The following is a 21,661-nucleotide window of genomic DNA, read 5'->3' as shown; positions in this document are numbered from 1 at the left end:
CGACCGGTGTTCACCGTTAAATTTTACTTTCCGTCGTTCGTTCGATATTAATTTCTCAGGAAAAAGCTCGCAGGAGATAGCTGGGAGAAGCTCGGAAAATTTAACGACTCCAAGTCCTTTCAGCGTAAAGGGTGGACCACGAAACGCGATCACCGTAGATTATTTTACTGTTAGCTGTTCGATCAGAAATTGTAGATACATGCTTATCACTTATTACCATCAGTGCAGATGTCATAAATAGAACTAAGCAGTCGTTTGATGGACTCTATTCTGAATATCGTTCTAATTAAGACAAATGGTATTTTCTTAACGTTTCTGTCGTTTAGAATTAGAAGAAACAAGATTATTTTCTATGATGCGTGCTGAATTGTAAAAAATCTCTTTCTATAAAAAAAATTAAGGTGTGCTTGAAAACTCTGAGAAAAAAGGGTTGACAAAAAATGTGGTACAATTATCTTAAAGCTCTCCTGGAATCGTGTTATACTAATAAAAAAAAATGTTCTAATAATCTAACCTGATCACGTTTCGTGATACACTCTGTATATTCCACGTCGGATGGAGTACTTTTCACCGACGATCGAATACGCGTAGCGTCGTCACGAATCGAGTTGCGCGAGTCTACGTGAGACGGTGAACCGTGAAAAACAGAAGGACGTAAACGTAAATTACTAGACTCTCTCGTAATCCAATCCCCGTCGATTCGCGGTTATTCGAGGTTCCCTGCGGTCGAACTAGCTTAACCCGATTGGTTGTTCGTTTGCAGTCGCTTTCAGAGTTCCCGTCGCGATCGTTTCGCGTAGTTCAGCCTTATTTCGTGGCTTCGTAACGCGAGTTTTACGCCTTTCAGCATTAAAGTCTCGTACCTCTGTCCTTGTCGATGTCAGAGACGCGCGGCGGACCGTGAGTCTTCTCTTCGCTGTACGACAAAGGCTCGAAGTCGTATAAAAGTTTTACGAGAGGCCGTTTCGCCGGTAAAATCTCGCTCGCGAAAGCGCGACACCTTTTCGGAATCGCCTCGAGTAATTCTCTTTGGAGACTTTTTTTACCTGTCTTCCAATTAGTTATCGCCCTCTTTATTTCTTTATACACTTTAGAAGATTAATCCTACTAATTACAAGCTGAAGCTCATTTCATCCGGGTAATTGTCGCGCTTCGTCGTTAATGAATTACCACTCATTGCCAGACTCGTATTAGTTTTTTTTTTTATTCTCGTGCAACGTCGTCAATTATTATTAGCTCTTGCAACTAACCGGTTTGTCGTCACTATCCCAGGAATCTCTCATTTTGCCATGCGAAGCGATATTCCCATTATTCGCAGCCCTTGCGCATTCTGTTCTCCCGCGGTCTCAACTTAATTACGGTTCGGTTAATAATGAATTTACGAGCTCCGTCCTATGGGAACGAAGTTACCGAACGCGTATCAATTCTCGCGTAGGTACTTTAGTTCTGAAAGCTGTACAAACACTACACTCGAAAAAGCATTCGCAACACCGCGCAGTGTCTCCGGGGAAGCGTATACATATTCGTGGGACTGGAGCGCTCGGAATTATACGAGGGACAGTTTCTGTCTTCTGTACAGGTATTAAAGGATTTTATCGTTGTAACGTTACTCGATGCTAAAGAAGCTTACGGGATTCAGCGAAATTCGCATCGAAGTTAATTCGAAGTCCGTTTACGTTCGCTCCAATTCCACCACCTCGAGAGCGAACGAACGAACGATCGTTCGCGTGGCTGACCACGACATTCCCGTGGTCCGTTTCAATCCGCTATACGCACCGTTCGCGTCGTCCCTGTGAGAATACAACTGTCGTGTGTCGATTCGATGAAAATGCGATTACCAGTGACCACCTTCGATCGATCGGCAGTTGCTCTAAGATCCCAAATGGTATGTATTCGAAAGCTCTCGATATCTGGCCCCATTCGGCCGAATCGTTAAGCCGACCGGCTCCTGGCCTAATTAATCGCATATCCATCAATCGGTCGCGGACTTTCTTTATCACGCGACGTTCAACCGCGGCAATAATATCACAAGGTGCAACCCCTCACCTCGCGTTTCGACTGACTCGTTCCAACAACGTCAACGATTCGAGCATCCTTCGTTCCTGTTTACTTTACGTCTTTCTTCTTCGAATACTTGAGAAACGGCGAGAGGAGCAGACTCGAATGCAGAGGGACGACGGAATTTCGTCGACCGAAGAAAACGAGTACCGTAACGAGCGAGCTGGATTATCGACTAGTCCGTGCAGCGAAGCAGGATCGAAGGACTCGTTAGCAGAAGGAGCTCCGCAATATTGCCTGCGAACGATACAGATCGATCCCTCGTTCGGGGGCGCAATCCACGTTGGCACGTTTGCACTCTATGTACACGTATAGCCGCACACGTACACACGCGGGCCTCGAATGGCCGACGTGCTTCAACTTTTCGAGTAGCTTTTAAGTTGCGGTTTCCGTGGTATTCGCGTCGATGCTATCCGACAAACGCATCGATGATTTCTGCATCCCATCGAGCAAAATCGAAATTACTTCTCCGGAGCTGGAACGTTCTTTGGGGAGTCTGGTTAACGAGTCTTCGATTTGTAATCTGCTTAATCCTGAAAGGCCACACTGGGTTACGGTAACCAAGTCCGTCCGAAAGATATCTCGCACGTCTGATCGGTAAAGGGTTGGAAGTTAGGGCTGTGGTGTTTTATCAAAAGATTTGTGACTAAATTAGTTGTATGTATACTTGAGATATAGACAAAAGAACGCTCTGGGTTCGCCAACCGATGCGTGATCGAATCGGTAGGATATACATATATATAATATAGTGTGGTCTTTGAGGGTTACGTTCACACCTGATAAAATACTCCTAAAAAGCTCCTTGACGCTTTCAACCTTCAGAAGTGTCGTTCGAGGGCCATTCTTGCGATATTTTCCGACATTTCTTAACAAGTGATCGTGTTACGGTGATTTAAATAGCGCAGCGTCATGAGTCTACAATTGTTTAAAAAGGCTCGAAAACCGAACTTTCAATCGAAAGATTACCGAGGAAGCTGAAAACGTAGAGATATCGAATAAGGGGCGTTGGTGGAACTAGTGTTCACGGTGTTATATTAAACTACTCGAGTCATAGGGAATTAAAAGTCGTCGCGTTACGGCCGGGGGTTCGCCAGGGAAAAGTTTCGAACGGCAGTTCGAAAGTTCGTGCACTTTTTTTTTTATTCTCCAGTAGACTTTATTAATTCACTTGAAGCGGGCGGGAGTTCTAGATCTTGTTTGGAAAGCGTTGTTCCCACGCGCAAGCCGCGTCTTCTTGTTTCTTTCAAGCGGCAGCAACACCCGGGTTGCGTCACCCGTTTCGGAAACTCCTGTAAACTGATTCAACGGCTCGAGAAAATAATGAAACTCCTCTGTTCGAAACGCGAACGAACATTCCGCGAAAGCCAACTTCCCGTCCCTCTTCGAGCCATTTCGCGCGAACGGCGAACAGTTGCAAGAAACATAATACATATATCTTTGGGCGAACGAAGGACGTTTCGCGATGCCAGCAGGAAAACACACGGGCTATCGAAGAATTTTCGTGGCCACGAAAACCAGAGGTAGTCTCGCGAAATCGATCGGAGTTCGAGAGCTCGACCCATTCGAAGGGAATACAAAGAGGTTTTTAAATGGGATTCAAGTCGGATTTTCTGCGAATTTAATGCCCCGATAAAGAATATTTCCACGGGTTTTCGATGGTCGCCGGGAGGGTTTACGATGCGGGACCAGACTGTGCCTGCCTGCCTGTTCGAAAAGCCTGCCCATTTCGATGTACGTCGAACCTTTTCAACCTCGATGGCTATCGAACCGTCGTCTCGCAATATCCGACGAACGAGGAATCTTGGCGACGGGGCTGAAAATATAAAGGAGAACCAGGGCTGCTTCGGGGAACGTTACGATCGTGCTCAGCCTCTTCGTTTTCGCGAGCATCGATTTTATTAAAATCGCTGTTGAGTCGTCGGAGTACTCGAGCAAAACCCATGCGATTCTGAATTGTACCTGAAATCGAAAACTCATCCAACGATCCCACTGATCGCGTTCGCGTGGGAGAGCAAGCTGTTGACACATTTTCTATCTACGCCTACCATTTTAAAAAGTAAAACTGGGGGAAAATCTTTCCAACTATGTAGACTAATCAATTTTAAAAGATTCTCAATCGATCAATTTTATTCTTATATATATGCATACATACTTGTTATTTCGATGAAACATAACGTTCTGTATCGTCGACGCTATCGTGGTTAAAGGTCATTGGACACTGTCGTCGTCTGTTATTCGGTGTGCCCACAAGTACGCGTCAGAATTACAACTACAAACTTTTCATTACGCTATTATAAGAAAATATGTTAGCTTGCGTACGATTGCGAACCATAAGGAAGGAAGGGTATATAGGTCGAGTGGGGCCAGATTGCGACGAAATCAGGATACACCGGAGACGGGGGGCGGAAAGCAGGTGCATTATTCGCAAGAAGACGGGCCGAAGTGTTTCCCAATTATTTGATACGATCGGGGGTGGTTCGTAATTTAATTCGGGTCTGAACGTAAACGATGCGTGTCACGCGATTCAATTATCGGGCGAAGTGTCCGTGCAGACGGGTAGAGCGCGAAAAAGGGACCTTCAGACTGGATCACCCAGACACCGTTCCAATTTTCCGGACAACGGTGGATCGGTAGGTGGCGTTCCCAAAGCGATCTCCGATCAAATATTTTGGAAGAGAAATTTAATACCGTTAGAGACGACGCACGATACAGCGAAGAGAATCGCGAGAGAATTGATAGGTATTCGAGAGAGCGGAGCAGCAGCTGCTCTTCGAACACGGGGAAAAATTGACCGTGGTAATGAAAATTGCAGAAGGCACGTGTAGATTCCTGGCAGAATCGAATTCTATTCAACTCCGAGGCAGCAGCAATTAACGCGTCCTGGGTCGAAGAAATATTTGATACTACCGAGTTAATATAATTAATTGATGCAATTACCGGTGACCGTTACAAAGCCTTTTGTTAATGTAACGTTTCCTCGGACAGGAGCGGTGGGCATTCGTTTCCATTTGCCCCGCTCGTATTTTGTTTCCGATTCGGTTATTTCGATAAATCGAGCTAACCATTATTACGCTCACCGACGCGACGCAAAGATTATTTTCATTTACATGCGGTGAATAATATTTTGCGAACGGTACAGACGTGTTTCCGCTGGAAAAGCAATAACGAAAGACGATATAATTCGAGATCTTCATCCAGTCTTGCTTCTGTTAAATTCGTATTTATTTCGGAAAGGTAATCCTTATTATGGAAATCTTGACTAGCAACGTTAATATTGCGCGTAATCTGCGAGTTTCTAAAATTCTAATTTTTCTCTCGCTATATCTGTAACCACCAACGTTCGTAACGTTAAAATAGCTCGCTGTTGCGTGGTTAACGTTCGAAACCCGTACCGTGAACTCTCGTCTAACGAGCACGGAAAGCTCCCAGCCTTTGAGGCTCGATGTCAAAAAGCTCGTGGCTCATTTGTCGCGAATGGACGCGATACCTTCGTACCAGCAACGTCATTTCGCACCTGTGAACAACAGGAAGACGACAGAATTTTTGTAGACAAAAGTGTTTAAAAAATTCTCATAAATACAGCCCGAACGTGATATACGCGGTAGGAAAGAGCAGTTCCGAGGTTGTTCAAGGTTGTCTTGATACAATTTCGTGTCCTCTTGATTTCCCGTTTCACGGATATTAAAATTCTTCGTTACTTCTTCGCGATTCGGTCCAATGGACTACGGGCCGCGCGATATTAAACTGTAGCGCCAGCGAGGAGAAGAAAAAAGGAAACGGATATACAATAACGAAGCGTAGTTTCGTCGGGAACGTTCGCTTCCCTCATTTCCCTTTGTGATCTTTTGTAATCAACAAAAACCGTGTTCCATGCTCTGTCTCGACAACAATGTCGACTCGTTTTCTCGCGGAACACAGCACCTGCTGGGACAACACGAGCCGACTATTAACGAGTTCACGGATGAAATTGCTGTAGCGCTCTGCGCGCGATCGTAAATTTTTATACGACTCGTGTTACGGCCGGTCATTGGATTTCAAAGTAGAAACAGGTTCGCGGTTCGCAAATTGAATCGAACGATTTCATTTTCGTCTCCATATGCGTGCAGTATCGTACCTTTTACGCTCCACCTTGGTTCATTCGAGTGAATCGAAAGAGATGACAGACGAGGCAACTTTGGCGATAAACGGCCATGTTTTCGCGAACTCGATAGACCCATTCGGATTCGTCGAGAATGACAGAAATTCTAGCTGTTAAATACACGTAAATATACGATTTTGGTCCATAGATGACCAAGGAAGGAACTTTCAAGAATTTCTCCAGTACGTTTTTAAATAATACAGCCGATTCAAAAATTAACCCTCCGTAGGCGAGCATTCTTTTTCACACTCTGTAGGCAAACTGGATAGTTTATGCGAAAGTCTATATTTTTTTACCGTTTTAGGCTTTTAAAAAATCTGAAGAAAATGTTAGGATACTTATCAAAGTCTCTACTAGGTTATACAATCGTTCGTTAAGTCAAAAGTTTATTTTTTTTCGATAAAAATAAAAATTCGAAGTTCGGGAAAAATGGGAATTCGCCTGGGTCGTTAACGACACACATTGCCTACGGAGGGTGAAAATAACAATGTGTTTGACCTGATTGGCCGAGATCTGCATACGATCGATGCTGTTTACGCCACGCGTGGCGTTGTATGGGACACGTCCGGTCGAGAACGAATCAGCGATTCGCGAAACGTCAGACGAAATCGGCCAGAAGAGATATCGCGGTGATACGAGCGAACCGTCGGGAACGGAGGGTAGCGTTTGGGGAATAGATCGAGGAGCGAAAAAGTATAAATTACCCGAGGCTTTTCGACTTGTTCCGAGTCATGAAACACGGACTAGGCCGTGAAGCCGAGAGAGCCTTTGAAATTCGAACGAGCCCAGTCAATTCGCGTTCCCTCTTCCATTTCTCTCGTCGCCGTATCACGTTGTTACCCTCCGCATTCCCGTTAGCACCTTCTTCGGTTGGTTCACTTCTGGATACGTGTCCCCTCGGAGGTTTATCGTTATTCCGACGGTGTTTGGTTAATTGCACACTGTTCTTCCTGTTATCGACTCGGTCACGTCCGCCTGAGGGAAAACCTCGGCCTTTTCTTTGGTAAATCCGATGTGTACGTCGAATTCGGGGGTAACTTCTTCTTCGTTTCGTAGACCCTTTTCTCCTCCAATCGACTTTTCCATCAAGCACGTTTCGACCTTCTTCTAGTCCAATCATCTTTTCGAGAAACACTCCACTGTCCGACGATTTCTTTCCCTTTTTCTCGATCGAACTGTCGAAAATGTATCGACATCGTGAGCCTAAGATGTGGGATCGAGGAAGGACATATTTTATTTAAAGAAAACGCGTAAGGTTACGAGCGTTAGTTACTTCATGGGTCGTACTGATTTATACGGAAAACGTGCCGGTACGTACGTTGGATCGCTTATAATATTTATTTAAAATGAACGTCCATCAAGAATGAAAAAACGAATCTGCATTGCAATGATAGTATGTTGCACCGTTTAAAGAACTATGGTTTCTTTTTTCATTAAACAGTTTACTTACGTGCAAAGCAATTTCCTCGATACGATCATTTTATATGAACAGGACAAGCTCTGCTCTTTGGAATAAAGCCCTCAGGAAATGCAAAATGCAGGCAGACACGATCGCGATCACCATTGCAAATTCATAGTTTGTAATAAAAACGTTTGCGTCCCCACTGCTCTGCGTTTGATTTCATAATACGTTCTCGACGAGCGCGATTTCATGAAAAATTGCCTGCATCCGATAGTTCCACGATTTTCCGTTTTCAACTTACGTAAAGAGCGTCGACTAAATACAGTTCGGCTGGTCGTTAATTCTCCGACATCTCGATAAACTTTCGCGACGATTATATTCCCGTTTACCGCTCCGTAAACTTCATCGTTCGTTGGTTAGCGGTTTCGGACACGGTCGAATTTCATATAAAATGGCTTCGCGTTTCGTGTTTCTCGTTTCATCGTTACGTACTTATTGCGCCGTGGAACTAGTATTCACCGTTATATATATTATTGTTATAGAATATTTTGCTCGATCAGTAGCAACGAGGTTCGGAATAATTCGCGGAAACTGTTGCGAAATCGTCGACAGTGGGACGAACCGGGACAACGGGACCGAGGTAATTGGAAGAAATAATTAATTAGCCGTGGGTCGGGAGAGTTTTTGTCGGTGTTAATCACCGCGGAAGATATCCCCGAATGAATGGACGAATGGATGCGAGGCGAATAGGTTGAACAGAATCGAGCGAGCGCGCGACTCCATTGTCCGAGCAACTTCACAGTCACTCACCGCTCGGATAAAGGACCACAGCGTCCCAGATTTTCAAGAAATCGTAATTACAGCGTCGGGTTTTTTCACGAAAAAATGCGATCTTCTTTTTTCTTTGTCATTTACGCCCCCCACCCCCGAGTTTCCTTTCAACTCGACGCTGCGCGCCGGGCTCTTGCATCCAACGAATATCGTTTCGACGAAATGCTCGCTTATCGTCCCGGAACCGACGTTAACGAGACAGCGAAATTAATGCCGCTCCGAGAACGCGACAATAACGTTGCTTTAACTCCTCGTGCCCCTTCGTATCGCGACGGCGTGGCTGCTCTTTTATTCCTACTGGCTGCCGTTTCAAAGGGGCGGAATTTGAAAGGAGCCTCGAGATTTTTCTGGAATCCGGAGAAAAGACGCCGGCGACGAGCGAAAGAAACGCAAAAAGTAAAAACGAGGGGAACGCGATCGTGTTCTCGCTCGAATTCATCCAAGAATCGACCCAATCCGCGTTGTTCGTCGAAACACAAAAGGTCTTTTCGAGTTTGGGGAGAAAAAAGGTGCAACGTTTGAAAAAACGGTTGACGTGCATCGACGAAAAAACAGAGACGGAGAAACGAAGAGGGGGGAGCGATTTAGAATGTGTCTGACGAGAGTAGGTCTGGTATATTTTTAAAATTACTTATCATATCGTTATGAGAAAAGTTGGACGTATTCTACTCACTTTGTCTCAGTAGGTATGCATTAGTATTAATATTGCTGTAATATAGCGATACATCTTCTTGGCACACTATCGACTACTCTTGCATATTCATACAGCAATTCCATTTTAAGAACGATCGTCGTGTCGTCTCGATTCGTGACGTGCTTCTCGGGGGGAGATGGACGATGATTCCTTGACATTATAAGCGTACAAGTTTACACTGCTTCGAACCTTTTCATGTACTCGGCACTCACGTTCAATTTGGTTGTTCCTCCACAGATTTACGACAAAAACTGTCACTTTTTCCAGAATGCGTATTAGGGGAAAAGTCAACGCACCTGATAATATGGAAATTTTCGAGATTACGGCTACCAGGTAAAGAGTTTTGTCGCTCATGCTCTTGTTAGACCGGACTATGTAGACTTAAAGGCGCGATACCCTTGCGATCGAGCAGAGTTTTTAAGGAGATTTGGAAGGTTTTCGAGAGAGAAACTTCGTTCAAGCACGTCTTTGCGAACTCGCGACCAAACACTCGCGAATCTTTTGCAACGTTGCTCCCTCTATCCTGGTCCGTTTTCCCATAAAATATCGGTATCGTTTGTCCGTGAGCATTTTACGAGGTATTTTACGCGTTTCGTTCGCAAAGCGACAACGTTTTTACGTCGTTGGATCCCCACTCGAAAGTTTCAATTCCGAGTTTTTGAAGACAAAACAGAACGCTTCTACTTTCGTTAGAGTTTCATAAACGAAATCCTTCTACCTATCCACGAAATGTTTCGCCGTTCTTTTCGAATTTCGGAACGATTTCGTTGCAACGACAACTCACCGTAGCGTGTTTTTAATTCTCGAAACGAGATTACCGGGAATCGCGGGAAGAAGCGCGTGAACACGCGAAAATGTATTTTATCGAAAAACGGATTACGCGTTATTCGAGTCGTTCGTTCTAAGTGACGTGTACTCCGTGCCACGCGATTCACGATTTTCATGGTTCACGGGAGCGGAATAAGTTTCACGGTTGTACCGTCACTCCCGTTGTGCTCTTGTTGGATTTGTCTGGGTACGCCGAAAAACTTATTCAAGTTCCCTCGAGTAACCCCGTCGAATTTAGGCAGCCGATCGAAGTTCCGACGCGATTCGACGAGTTTAACGCTTATCGCTCGGCGACGAGTCGACCGAATACATGCGAATCGGAAACTTTGGAACTCTAGATGGGTATAAATAGAGCGACGACGATGTCCTCGGAAGCTCGTCAGGAATCGAATCAACGTGCCTTTCGAGCGAGAAAGTTTGGATATCGCGGGCGCGGGAACCGAGCCGAATCATGGATCGACCGAGAGTCTCCGACCGCAAGAACTTCGGCCCCGACCCTCTTGGATCGCGTGCAATCGATCAAAGTAATTTTCCTCGGCTTTTCGGTGGTAGGGGCTATTGTGGGGGATCGCCAGAAGGCAATCGTGACATCCTCGGGATCATTCGAATTCTCTAATGAAAATGTCTTCGAGCGTTTGGACACAGCCACCAACTTTGCTGGTTGAGAAATAACTGGTAAAAACTCGAAACGAACGATATTGGCTTTTGTTTATACGTGATCGATGTGGGCAGATACAATCAACGCGATCGTCGTTTGTCTTTGCGAAAGTTAAGGTCCTTTTATACGTTCAAATAATTTAAGCAAATTGACTTGTGCATTCACATTTGAGCAAACAAGTCGTTGCGTTTTAATGGAAGCCAACGCTCCTGACAAATAATTACCGTTATTTTTCTTATCGTTTAATTGTAATAACTAATTATAATTATAGTTTATTGTTTGAACGTGTAAACGGTTCTCAAATGGAATACAGCGACTCAGTTCATGTGAGCAAATTTGTTTAATTATTCGAACCTGTAAATGCATCTTTAATTGAATTGGTTAATCTCGCGTGCAAGTCATTACGACGTGTCGAGAAGTCGAATTCTACTTTCATTGTACAGCTTTTACGATAATATTACTAATATTAGTATGCATATGTAATTCATTTAAATACAAGGGGGTTATAGAAATCGAAGCACGTAATACAGCTATAATAACATTAGTAAAAGAAATAAAAAAGCAGCGAAAATGGTAAAAGCAATAAGAATAGAAGAATGGGCAAAAGATACGAATGTACAATGGAGGAAGAAAGGATTTACTTGCTCGATACTACCTTGCACGATATTTATTTGTTGCAAATGTAACGAATACGACGCGATAAAATGTATTCTATCTGCAATGGTCGCTACAACAGCGAGTTTTTTTTACGCTCGCGTAAAAAAGACCACCGCCCCAACTTGATTCTTCGCAGGCGAATCAGGGATTTGATCGCTCGCGTAGCTTCCGAAGCTTAAAGAAGCGCAGAACCGCGAACGCGAAGCAACGGGTTGGAAGCGAAAATGGTAGAGTTTTCACGGAAAACTTATCCCTCGGAGAGATTGCACTCTCGATAGATGTCGCGACTCACGATTGTTCCGTGAACTCCCTCGAAACACAGGATTCATAAATCTTAGCTAATCGATCGATCGATCTTCGTCTGGCACTTTTTACCGATGACGTTTCGAATCGCAGGGGACGGTTAAAAAGCTTGTCGTCTCGACGAATTGCTCTGGGCTGAAGAAAGAAACGAAATTCGCCGAAGAACCGTATTCGGCTGGCTTTTGAGACGTTGATCGATAGAACGACCCGACTGAGTTACGCGACTTTCGAGCTTCCGGCCAGCCCGTTTAAAGGCTGATACTCCGACGTGTTTTCGAAAGTTAGTACGAAACCTTCGAGGGCTATCTGAATTATATGGAAAGAAAAAAGACACGAGTGCAATTATTCGAAGCTAACGAGTCGGGAGTGACGTTGCCAACCCTCTGGTTAATCGGTAAAATTTCCTTCGCGTTCAACGATTGGAGCACGTTGAATTCTCCGAGAATTCTTTTGTAGACCAATCTCCCTTCCGGCTTCGTTCCAGCGGCAAGAGAGGAGGGGAGAAATTTGTCTCGAAGGGACACAAACGAAGGAAGCTTGGGGTAATCCTTTTCTACGATTTCGTTCGCGATTCCTCTACCCGATAGGGTCTACCGTTCAAAGTTCGTTCGAATGAATAATTCACAAGTCGAACGAGAAATCGTCGATAGACTTTTAGGGAGGTCGGGCCCTCGAACAGGAAGAAATTTAAAGGTTCCCCAAGCCATAAAGGCCTCGGACTTGGACGTTTCTCGGCAATTTCCCGAGTATGCTTATTTCCCGCGGTCGCGCGCGCATTACCATTTCTGCCCCTTCCCCCCCGTGTACCATCGAATTCAGGGGCGTTCGGAATATATGTGTATTCCGTAGAAACATTTAATAGGATGTGTTTTTGCAACAAATAATTTCAATTTTTTATCGATAGTTATTTTATGAACTTTGGTACCAATATTTCGTGGCTGTGTGTTACACACATTATTCGACATGTCTTGCCACAGTCGAAGAATACTCCTAGTATGCGTTTTAAATGTCTTCGTTATCTTTCATTTCATATTTTAACCGTAACTGTTGCAAACCGTGTCATGGTTACTTTATTAAAATACACGAAACTGCACGACAGAAGAATCGAATCGCGGCGTATTCCCAGAAACAAACCAACCTATTTGCCGGCCGTTTATCTCGTAAACGGAAAACAAGAGGCGGTGACTGGCTCTGATCAGCGCAAGGAACACCTAGTCGAACCGATGAATAGTAAATTCCGTCGCAAAGGAGATGGAACGGAAGTCAGCCGAGTCCAAAGGTACTTTTTTTCTCTTCGAACGTTATTCCGACTACGATCTGTTTGCGAAATCCGGCTACGTACGCAGCTCGTATTCGTTGGGAATATCGACAAGCTCGACGTCGATACGAATTCCACGGAAATATGGCTTTGGTATGGAAGGAATTTTAATAAAAAGTGTAGGTACGGATCGTTGCTTATCGGCTGATCCAAACGACGAACCGCGGCTTCGCATTTCCACGTTTCATCTTCATTCCATCCCTTCGTGTTCTCCCTTTTCATTTGTCAAAAACAACTCTTTGGATCAGGGCATCGGCTTCACTAACAATGGGAAATGAGTCGACAAGTATGCAACGCCGTCTTCGTCGATCGATCCTCAAAGATGCGCATGTTTCGAGAAGTTTACCCCGTCCATATGTATAGCACTGTAACATCGAAACAGTCGTCTTTTGTCTGCTTAAGCTGTTCTCCGGAATCGGCTTGCTCCCGTTGGCGTTGTTTCGAGTTTCGGTTTCTCCGTTCGAATCGTTCTCGTAACGTATCTCGAAACGTTTTCAAATATCAAAGGAACGACATTTCGTATTCGGTTTGCTCTCGTAGACGCTGGAACGATGAATAACGAGCTTGTCTTAAAGCAGAAACGAACAACGAGAGAAGATGCAAATAATTTGAAATCGACGCGAGGCTCGTGACGCGATCATTCGAAGTCGAGCTTGTTCTAACAGCCGAGAATTAATTGGACGATCGAGGCATGTATGCTTCCAAGATCAAACAAATTCCGAGGCTCCGAGGTCGCTCGTTTTCGTTTGAATTTTAACAAGAAACATTGTTCGCGATGTTCCCGATGGAAGTGGCTCGGTTGATCTTCGATCCAACCATCGAGAAACCATATTCGTCGCTCTCGACAAACATTCTCTGTAAAGAACTTCCACATCCCCTAGTCCTCCTTTTCGCTTCCGGCTTTCGATACGGTTACCCTGGCAAATATTCGTAAACGTCGCTCGTGTCTTCCCTCTGTCCTGAAATTTTCTTGGGGTCTCTCGTGTGTATCTCGACGCTCGGTTTCGCGACAAGCTCAACATGCAAATCCGTTGAAAACGTTAACACCACGACCAACGACTGTTCCTTCCGAAACATCGAGAGCTACGTAACGCGAAACAAACTGGTATGTACGTAGATGCATTATTTATGCAGTTTCCGCAGAGATCACGGAGCCTCGTGGAAATCTAATTCAAAGCGAAATTAAAACCTTCGAGTACAATTATAAAACATTAATTTTCCGTCGATGATTGCGACGTTTTGGTCAAATAATCTTACATAATAACTTAATACTTATCAGATCATCGGAATGTTTTCTTGTACGAAAAAAAATCAATGGTATTTCATGATACGTATACGGTGTCGATTCAGCGAGCAAACGAAAAAGAAGGTTGGACGTGTATGTACAGCCGGCGCGCAGGCACAGTTTCACCTTGACCAAGCTCGACCACTCTGTGTGATTTATGAATTATTCATACTCGACGAATTACTCGAGAAGCTATTCGTGTGAACCCCTCGGCCACTTTTCCTATCCATCGTCGACTCCGTATCGTCCCTGTTACGCAACGCGTTTCACGCCTGTCGTAATCGTGAAAACTCCTCGAACTCTCTACGAATTTCCTTCGAGAATTTCTATCCCGTCGTGTACATGTTTCTCTCTGTCTCTCTTTCTTTCCCCCTCTCTCTTTTGTAAATCTTTGATACCCGTTGAGCCGAACGCTACAAAAGAAACAGATGATCACGAAGATGTTTCTTCGACGCGAATTGAATTTTGCGTTTCCCTGCTCGCTACACTATTGGACGAACGAATGCAAATTGTTCTCTTCCACGAGAATACAATGGACGACGTACGCGGATTCGAATATGTATTAGGTGTTCCAATAAGTAATCTACTATGGTTACAATAAGGTCGTGATACAATTTCAATTCAGTATGTCTTTCCGATCTTTTGTTCGGTCAAAATGGTGTGGAATTATGAGAAACGGTAACAAATAATCTTGAAGTAATAAAAAATCTTCTTTCCATAGAAATACAGAAGTATACAGGGGTAATAGTGGATTATTTATTGATGCGTACACCTAATATATTTCTGCTGTTTTCGTACTACATATAATTATTATTCGTCTGTACACAATGTTGCTTGGTAGTAAGTTTGTAAAAAATACAGGACACAGGTGTTCTCACAAAACTCCTGAAATTATCCGAGCGAGGCAAAGAATTCACTTCTGTTTCATGTTTCGGCAACCTAGCTTACTTGAACAGGGAAAAGAAGAAACACGTTTCCCGTGTATTTCCAATTTTGCGCAGAAGGCTCGCGTTATCGTAAATTACCGTGGGAAACGGACCCCGTCACCTAAATTTTCGCCGAGACGACGACAGTCAGAAAGCTCGTTGTGTTTCAGCCTGTTCTCGGACTTGAGGAGCCTGGCAGGCACGACTCTTATGAATCTCTTGGCAGCCCTCTTCATGGTTCAACTGCTCTTCATCGTTGGAGTGGGTGGTGTTCAGGTAAGTTTCGACAGCTTCCTCCGAAGAAAGAATTCTCCCCTTTTCCCTCGGGTCTGACGCCACTCGACCCAATCGCCAGGAGAACGATCGCGCGAGAAACTGGAGAAACGAGCTGGAGTTCCTTTGAAAAGAAAAAAAAAATAATTTCGTAGTTAGAAACGACAGGTCGACTTTATTTTTCGAACTTTGAAGTTTTTCATGCTCTTGTACGGGATACGTGGTGCAACCGACTGCATAATCCTCGACCGCGATAAAACATTTGCAATAAACCGAATGAATTCGATCGATCGATTGTAATAATAAATTTATTATCGAGGACAAAGGGAAATATTACATGGAGGGAGGAGAAATGGAATTTGATTGTATGCAAAAGAAAAGCCAATGGAATATAAAATTGAAGTCTATAAGAAATCCAATTGATATGGAGATACGAAGGTGGAAAATGTGTGACGATGAAGAATAAATAGATTTGGATTTTATTCGGAACTGTTTATGCGCTTCATACATAAGCAATGCTGGCCACCCTTGTTGGTGCACAATAAGTGTATACCTATATCGCGTCTTCGATTCGAACGATGAATTTAATAGCTTGTAAACACAAGACGAGAGTAAATTTCGTAAGAAGATTTCCGCGGACAAAAGCTTACGACCGTTTGGTTTAATCCTCGTGTCGTATTTGGTTTCGCGGTATAATACGGCAGAGCGAAACGTAATCCAGATTTTGGCGAAACGCGATGAAACAACGTGTTTGTTCAGCGTTTTCCTGCACCGGTATTCTCGCATCTGTAGCAAACAACCGTTCCAGCGCTTAAAGTGCTCAAACCCTGCGTAATTGACTCTTCGAGACTCGTAACTTCGACCCTCGGATTTTGCTTTCGACCAAGTTCGCGAGACCTCTTAATCAGTGGCCGTGATCGACCAACTGTAGAACCTTAGATCCTCACGAATCCAATTTCGAAGTTTCACACGGATTCCGATGCGGTGCTTGATTAAACGATGTACATAAATAAGAACCGCGGATCGCGAACGAATGGATAATTCAAGAGCTTTCTCGACGACATCGCGACCGAATCGTGAATCTTCTTCGTCAAATTAGAGTAAGGTCCTAACTGCACAGTCGAGCAACCTAACCAACTGTTAAGTAACCAGAGTATTTGGACGATAAACACTTCCGTTGGTTTTTTTCATTGGAAATCGTTGTACGAACGACGAGATTTTTCTCAAGTATTGCCGGCACACGGGATAATTAACACGGATTCGCGCGTTTCTCGCGCACGAGAAGTAGAAATCAACGGAACGGAAGAGGTTTGAGGCAGCTCGATAAATTACGAACGGCGAGTCGTGTTCTCGACGAGAGAAAAAAGAAGCTTGGCTCGGTATATCGTAGAACTTGAAAAGTGCATGGATTCAGGACGAGCTGGAATAAATAAAGATCGGGAGTAATGATGACGATATATTTTAATTGTATCGATACGGATTGATACCCAGAGTATCTACATATACTATCCAGATACACTAATACAAATTGAAATTTCTACGTTTAATCAATTGATGATGACGAGGTACTTTTCTATCTTCTATTCGTTATTCGAGACTCTTTATCCAGGTAATGAATTTTCCTATCTCTGCCATATAGTATACTTGTAGTTAAGTACCTTAACGCGGGACCAGCTACTGTCGTAACGAAAATGAACTGTTCCTGCGCGTCTAGCTATTCGCGAGAGCCCAGTTGAATGCCCGCCGTTGTTTGCAAATCTCCCAAAATATGGAGCTGAATCTTCCCTAAGTGGAAAGTCGGCGCTGCCATGATGCGGAGGATTCTCTCGGACTTAACCACTGTCTCGTCCGTTTAACGTTGAAACGTAATATCCACGTTTCATTTCTTGACGCTATCCAGTCGAGAGAATACTGCTTTAAGCTCGGCTCTGCGACGAAGAATTCCCGTGGTCGCGTCGAAAGGTAACCGAGATGGACGAAAGGGAATCGAAAGAAGCTTCGGGTCTCGGCGTCGTCTTATAAAATGTAAATCTTTCGAGCTCGTGCGAACGGTTTTCCCTCGACGGCTGTTTCTCTTCTCGGTGAGAGTAATAGAAACGTTTCGTGAGGTTTCCAAGGCTTGCCTGGAAGGAGATACGTTGTCCCGACCGTGTACACCTTTGCTCGGTACGTCGGAGAGCACTTAGCGCCTTGGCGTCTCCAAGGAATCTAATGATCTCGTCTCGGAAGCGTGAGTCGCCTCAAAAGGATCGAGCAAGAACGGTACGTTACGCGGCGACAGCATGAAAAATATTTTCCAGTTACCGGTTTCGGTACTCAAGAACGAACTGTTTCTATGTATTCTATGTATTTCTCTAACGAGATTCGCAGTCTATTTCCATTCTTCAGAACACGGACACGACACAACGAGGAGAATTCCAACACCGTTGGAGATTTCGACCAAAAAGTTGGCCCGAAACAAACGGAAACGAAAACCATTGAATTTGCTCCGAGGCAAACTCCTTCTAAGTTTCAGGTCGAAGTCGCCCGTTTCTTGAACGTGGTCGCGTTCACGGCGTTGGCGATGGTAATTTCGTCGACCAAAAAACGAAGCACTGGTTTTCTATTAATTTTTCCTGCAGTACGAACATCGATTTCCCGATATACGAGGAAAGCTGACTCGGAACGACGAAATTGAATCGTAACGGATCATTTTTTCCCGTTTGTCCGAAGGAAAGAGGTGAAAATCGATTACAAAGATTCAATTACAGTCCGCGTTTCCCCGTGAAATTTGTTCCTCGGATATCGCTCGTAAATAAAATAATCTCCGCGAACTCGAGCTCTGAGTCCGAAAGAGAAGGGACAGAAAAACGCTAATTATTCCTCGCGACGCGAATTATATGTACGATCCAACCTGCACAAATCCCCGGTAGGGGATGGAACTGTAATCAATTGCATGGAATAATCCGCACTCTATTCGCTTGGCAAATCAACGAAAAAGATCGTTCTAAGATCGATTTCAATAAAAATATTTTCGTATTGACTTGTACACACATTATTTGGATTATTAATCTAGGACTGAGATTACATATTAAAATGTCATTGTAGATACCAAGTACGCTAACTATTCGAGAAACTAGTTGAATCGTTTCTATATTAAACCCTAGTTACCTTAAGGGACGAATAGAAGTTTTTAAATTTCCAAGTTCCCCGTTTCTGTGTCGGAAAATATTCAGAGGGCCATCCATTCTCGTAGGTTCTTATTACTGGAGAGAGTCAGGACTTGGAATATTTCAGTGACACCAGAAAAGATGGTACATACACGGAAAATTTCAGCTGGCAGCTAAGACACGCGGTCCTAAGAATATATTCCAAGTTTCAGCTACCTTGGCGTTTCTTGGTTCTCTCGGGTTCGTAAACGCAATTGCGTCGGATCTGGATAAAGATATAAATGGAATGGGAACTCCATCGATCTCGGTTCGTTAGAGCAACACCATAATCGAGACGTTCGAGCACCACGCCGAGAAGATGGATGGAATCGTAGCCCCCGTCGCTCGACTCGCCTGATTCCGCTGGGTAATTATTCGATCGGAGAATGTTCTACGATGCAACATGAAGATACGAGTGACGCGAGACGGTGTACGGAGGCTCGGAGTCATTGCTCGTAAATACTAATATTACAAGATCATTTAATTCTGATTGACGATCGATGGTGTAGCCATCGTAATAGATAGTAATCGTGAAGTAGCGGTGAGTAGATGTCAGTCGGTGGTTTAGCAGGGCTCGCTAATGGTCAGCCAACGGCCAGTTGGCTATCTCTAATGGTCGGACAGTGGTTACATAGTTGGTAACCTACCGTAGCGTTTGCTATTCCGTCGAATATTCCAGCGAACCAGTAATTGTCGATCCGGGTTAGAGTTTCGTGTAGCCGTGAAATAACTTTTCCAGCTAGAAGGAAATGGGTAGCTATCAAAATCCTGTCTGCTTGTTTTATTCCATTTCGAACAAGAATAAATTTTCTTCGACCATCATAGTCGAACGTTCAGCGATATAGCACTCGAATCGATTAATTGTGTCGAGCTACGTAGACAAGGAATCAGTTGTGTCCGTTGTGTTTTTCGTTCCTCCGAGTTCTGTGCACTCGATCCAACGCTGTATCCAACCGAGTGGATCTCGGAACGTGACGTATTGCCGGGCGTATCGAGGGAATTTGGTTTTACGGGCTCGTGGAGCGGATATACCCTGAATACGAAGATAAGGGTTAGTAAACGCCGCGTGGAAGATTTTAATGGAACTACGCGAGTGCCCCTACGCCTCGTAACTTTCCGACGTACCGTATAACGTATAACCCGGACCCTGGCTCGGTATTAATCTCCCTCGTCCACCCCCTATCTACCTACGTGTTTTCATTTTCCTTTTACCGGCTTCCCCTCGTTTTATTTAATATGCCCCGCGACGTGCCTTCGACGATACTTTCTCGACGTCTGCTTTCTTAGCCTGTCGGTTCTGTATCAGCGCGGGATCGTTGCCCGAGAATTTCGGGTAAGCGATTTAATTAGCCGAAAGATTTAAATCCCCTTTGGGACGAAGGGGATCGTTTTCCCCCGTTTCCTATTAATATCGCGATAACGCTCCGGTAACGACGCCCGCTGGTGATATTAACGTTACGATACGGGGCTCGACTAACGCCGTCGTTTTCACCTGTATCTTCGTGATCACGACTCTCGGTCGGTGCGTAGACCGAGAAGAATAAAACCGTTGCCGAGAACACGCGAGATTGTTCGTTCGTTCGTGGGATCAATGTCTAGAAAAAGGAGAAACGCGTACGTGCAAACTTCGACCGAACTCGATTGAATTTTCCATGTTTTCGTTCGACTGAAATCGAGAATCGAGTTACCGAGCAAACTCGAGTGCCCGCAATGCAGTGGGTATGCTTTTCGACTTTCAACGTCGGGAACCAGCTCGCCATTTAAAACAGTCTGCCGAGACCAACGTGCGCGCGTAGTATATGCCAGTCAGCTTTACACGGTTCCCTCGACTACAAACTGGTATTTTCAAAGATATCGGCGGCAGCGTTAAAAAATTGAATATTCCGACGATACGCGTCGCTGAACCGAGAATTTTCTATCCCCGCAAAGACGACGAAACTTGCTCCCCCACGTAACATAAAAAAGTCTGGCGTTATGCCACGGAATCCAACGATAGGAACGTTCCTTTCGAAATAACCGCTTAGTATCTCGGCACGTGAGCGAATATTTTCATCAATCTCTGTTTCCAACGTGACAATCCATTGTGACATGGGAAACATTGGATAATAACAGAAAAAAAGGAAACGGAATAACTGTGAAAATAAGATCGAAGTGCAAAATGACTTAAGACTTACGAACAGTAATGTACATATGTATGTATATAAGGAAGTTTGGGTTTCAAGATTTTTAACACGTAGTGCAAAACATAAACGAGAAATATGCGTCTCTGTATGATTGTCGATTCGCCGGCGATCGTAAGAAAAGTGAGTTGCGATCGTATTTACAGACTCCGGGAGTAGAGAAAAAATTGAAGAATATGGTTACGCGTGGGAAAAAAGATTTGGTGAATCGAAGCTTTCGCCGCCTTAACGCGAATATAAATTCACGGAGCTGTCCGACTAAAGCTGAAAACTTTGTTCGAATAGTATGCATTATTTACGAGGAACCCCGGCGAAACTCGCGCTGTTTCATCAACAGTATTTGTCGAAGTCTGCCACGATCGTGTGAACCACCCTTCGACGTTGTCGTCCTCCCTCGTATAAAAAGCTCCGAAAAATGATTATCCCCCGTCGTGTTTTCTCACGAACTTCTTCGAAACGCGTAACTGAAATTAACAAAACGAAACCTCGGAACTTTTCCGAATGTTCCCATGTCGATAGAAGGAACTCTGAAAATTTCATCGTAACTTTCTTCATCTTTTTCCGACACGAAGAATATCCCCTGGGGGAAAGTTTCTCGAGGGCTTGGAAAGCGCAAACCGATAAAAGACACGGCATTTCACCCCGAGGCAGCTGTAATTCTCACGATCGTTGCTCTATACCTTCTTTAACAAGCATAATACGTTTGTTTCGAGTCAACTTGCAATTCCTCGAGCAGACAATCTCAACGATCCAAAGAATATCCGTGAGATCCACGGTTTCTCGCAGCGTGTTGCTCGAAAGGGTGTATCGTCCTCGCGCAGCCATTCGAATCCCTTGGAAAGGGAGGAAAATTTACGTCGGCGCGCTTGCTTTCCATTTCGTTTCACGAAAACGTTGGATTCTGCCGCGACTGCGGACGAAC

At 44.4% G+C, this 21,661-nt stretch overlaps 1 protein-coding gene across 1 annotated transcript in view; it reads left to right on the top strand.

The window, feature by feature from the left end:
- LOC107186911 (adhesion G protein-coupled receptor L4-like) overlaps positions 1 to 21,661 on the top strand; it is a 52,132-nt gene that overhangs the window by 18,941 nt on the left and 11,530 nt on the right. The window contains exon 2 of the mRNA XM_015574874.1: positions 15,269 to 15,374. Coding sequence (XP_015430360.1) covers positions 15,269 to 15,374 — 106 coding nt within the window. The remainder of the gene's footprint in view (positions 1 to 15,268; positions 15,375 to 21,661) is intronic.

Source organism: Dufourea novaeangliae, unplaced genomic scaffold (genome assembly GCF_001272555.1).
Source record: "Dufourea novaeangliae isolate 0120121106 unplaced genomic scaffold, ASM127255v1 scaffold81, whole genome shotgun sequence".
NCBI classification, from domain to species: Eukaryota; Metazoa; Arthropoda; class Insecta; order Hymenoptera; family Halictidae; genus Dufourea; species Dufourea novaeangliae.
This window is presented reverse-complemented; position numbering and strand designations above follow the sequence as displayed.